The sequence below is a fragment of the Penaeus chinensis genome, chromosome 34, assembly GCF_019202785.1.
Source record: "Penaeus chinensis breed Huanghai No. 1 chromosome 34, ASM1920278v2, whole genome shotgun sequence".
Classification (NCBI taxonomy): domain Eukaryota; kingdom Metazoa; phylum Arthropoda; class Malacostraca; order Decapoda; family Penaeidae; genus Penaeus; species Penaeus chinensis.
This window is the reverse complement of record NC_061852.1, coordinates 10,402,822-10,405,321: the sequence shown is the minus strand read 5'-3', so window position 1 is coordinate 10,405,321 and position 2,500 is coordinate 10,402,822. Positions and strand designations below refer to the sequence as shown.

Genomic DNA, 2,500 nt, shown 5'->3' with positions numbered 1-2,500 from the left:
GAGTGACTATGATCCCATCCAGAGGTTTCAGGAAAGGAAAAGGATGCTCTACATAGGTCAGAGGTGCATGAAAGAAAAGCTTCTATTCACTGATCCTCTAATCAAGTGGAAGATAAGGTAACAACCATGCAGTTAATTGTGTGTAGGCTCACCATCAAATAGACTAGTCACCCAAAAAACAAAATTACCTCCAATTTATCAGATTAACAAGCTTAGATATGAGAAATGCAGCATCTTAATATTCCCATTTATATTCTCTGATTTACAAAGTCTGAAGAGATTAAAAGGAAGAAGAATGCAGTATGGTCTTACATAGTCTTCCTTTACATTTACAGAGAGAATATGTATGAACTACTAACAGACTAGATCCCAAGATAAGCAAGCTACCTTCAGTGTTGCATTTCAGGAAAAGATTGGTTGCACGAGGATGAGGGAGAAGAGGAAGAGGATTGGGAGGACAACAAGGACTTGGAATAAAAGCACACGGATGGGAACTCGATGAGAAGTGCATTTATCTAAGGTAAGTCCTAAAGAGGGAAGAGGAAGAGGATGGTCTTGCTTCAGAGTTTACTTGGTGGAAACAGAAGGTAGACCATAAGATGGCCCGTCTCAAGGCATAACTAAAACCACATACCTTTGCTTCATCTAATCTTCCAAGGGCCTTTAATAGATTACCCAGGTCACTTCGTACACAATATAGGTCCTGAAATAAAAAAGAAAATTGTGAACAAAAAGGTGATATAAAAATAAAATGATGTAGAGTGCAGGAGAGGGGGAGGGGGAGGGGAGAGAGAGAGAGAGAGAGAGAGAGAGAGAGAGAGAGAGAGAGAGAGAGAGAGAGAGAGAGAGAGAGAGAGAGAGAGAGAGAGAGAGAGAGAGAGAGAGAGAGAGAGGAAAATGCAATGATACATATGTGATACATATTAACCCAAATCCAACGGGCATGGCATGTACATACATGCCATGCCTACTGTGAATTTATTTCATTAACTGTTTTTGCGCATAGACGGCTACACTTGTACTAAGTCACCAATGAGCCAATTACGAAAACTGCCAGTCTCACCTGTTTACCCTTTTCCTTGATTTTCAAAAATATCAAACGCTAACTTGTACTGCTGTTATTAATGTCTATGGCATTAAAGTAATTATAATGTCTATAATAAAAATAACACCATTGATATTCATAGCATTACAAAAAAAAAAAATAATAATAATTCCCACCTATTCAAGGAAAGGTGAAACTGGGTAAAAGTCACAAGGTCACTAATGAACTGCCTTTGCAGTTAGGCACTAGCAGAGCCATCTAGGTGCAGTCATTTCACAAAATAGAAAAGAAAAAAAAGAGCACAGCATTTTCCCAGTGGCTGTGAGTTTACTGATAAATATATGTAAACATATAAATGTGCATATAACCAAATGCCTGTTTACATACTAGAAAATAAGTAGGTACATACACAAACAGTACATGTTTAAACTTACTGTTATACTGTTAGCATACTCCAAGTGGAAAATAATAACTGAAAAAATCCTAGATATTGGTGAAATACATTTCTCACTGACCTCTTTCATGACCAGAACATACAGGTTTTGCACACACACATGAACAGGGAAACCAACACGTTTTTGTGGCAATTTTGCTACTTTTTATTATCCCTATTGGTGGAATGTATTTCCACTGGCCACAGTAGGTTTTTTGTTTGTATTAATTTTCCTTATATGTAATTGACTCCTTAAGTGCTTAGACACCATGGAGCCAATTAGTAAGCCTCATCAAATATCTCCCTTCCTTAAATTTTCTGTAGTTTTTATTTTTTTCTAATGCAATAATGTGGTTTCTAAAAGATTCCAATATATATCCTTTTAATTCACATTCAATAAGAAAATGCAATTACAGTCCTTTCACTAAATTCCATAAATCCTTGAGGATAGCCTGTATAATGGCAGTATCTTTTCCCCTCATGCCTATTGAAGTTGTAAAGGGCAGAAGCAACTATTCAGTATACTGGGAAATCACTTGCAGCTCTAAGGAAAGCAATAGTGCAAAGGAGATGTTCTGCCTGCCAATATGCACATATACAGGATATAACCAAAAACAAAAAACATAACAATCATCTATCTTGGAATTTGCTGGGAAATATATAAATCAAATTGACTGACCTTAAAGATATCCATATAGATAAACATTGATTGTATTCCAGTCAAAGTCAAGGATAATATCAAATGTTCAAAGGTTCAAATGTTCAAATGTTGCCTATTCAAAATGTCCTTGTTTTATAGCAAATACAACTTACAGAAAATCAAAATGTACATGATACGGATCAAACTACATTTTATACATGTGCAATATAACTCTAATGTAAGAAAGAAAGAAAGAAAGAAAGAAAGAAAGAAAGAATTGAAAGAAAGACAAAGAAAAGAAAGGAGAAAAATAAAATCCAATGAGTTCTGATTCTTCAAGCAGCTTGAGTCTGTTAAGGGTTCATGGATATTGTAAGTTATT

At 35.6% G+C, this 2,500-nt stretch overlaps 1 protein-coding gene across 5 annotated transcripts in view; it reads right to left on the bottom strand.

Annotated features, from left to right (window-relative positions):
- LOC125043784 (UDP-N-acetylglucosamine--peptide N-acetylglucosaminyltransferase 110 kDa subunit-like) overlaps positions 1 to 2,500 on the bottom strand; it is a 91,168-nt gene that overhangs the window by 32,496 nt on the left and 56,172 nt on the right. For all 5 annotated transcript variants that reach the window (XM_047640063.1, XM_047640064.1, XM_047640065.1 and 2 more), the window contains one exon: positions 635 to 703. In XM_047640063.1, the coding sequence (XP_047496019.1) occupies positions 635 to 703 (69 nt within the window). The remainder of the gene's footprint in view (positions 1 to 634; positions 704 to 2,500) is intronic.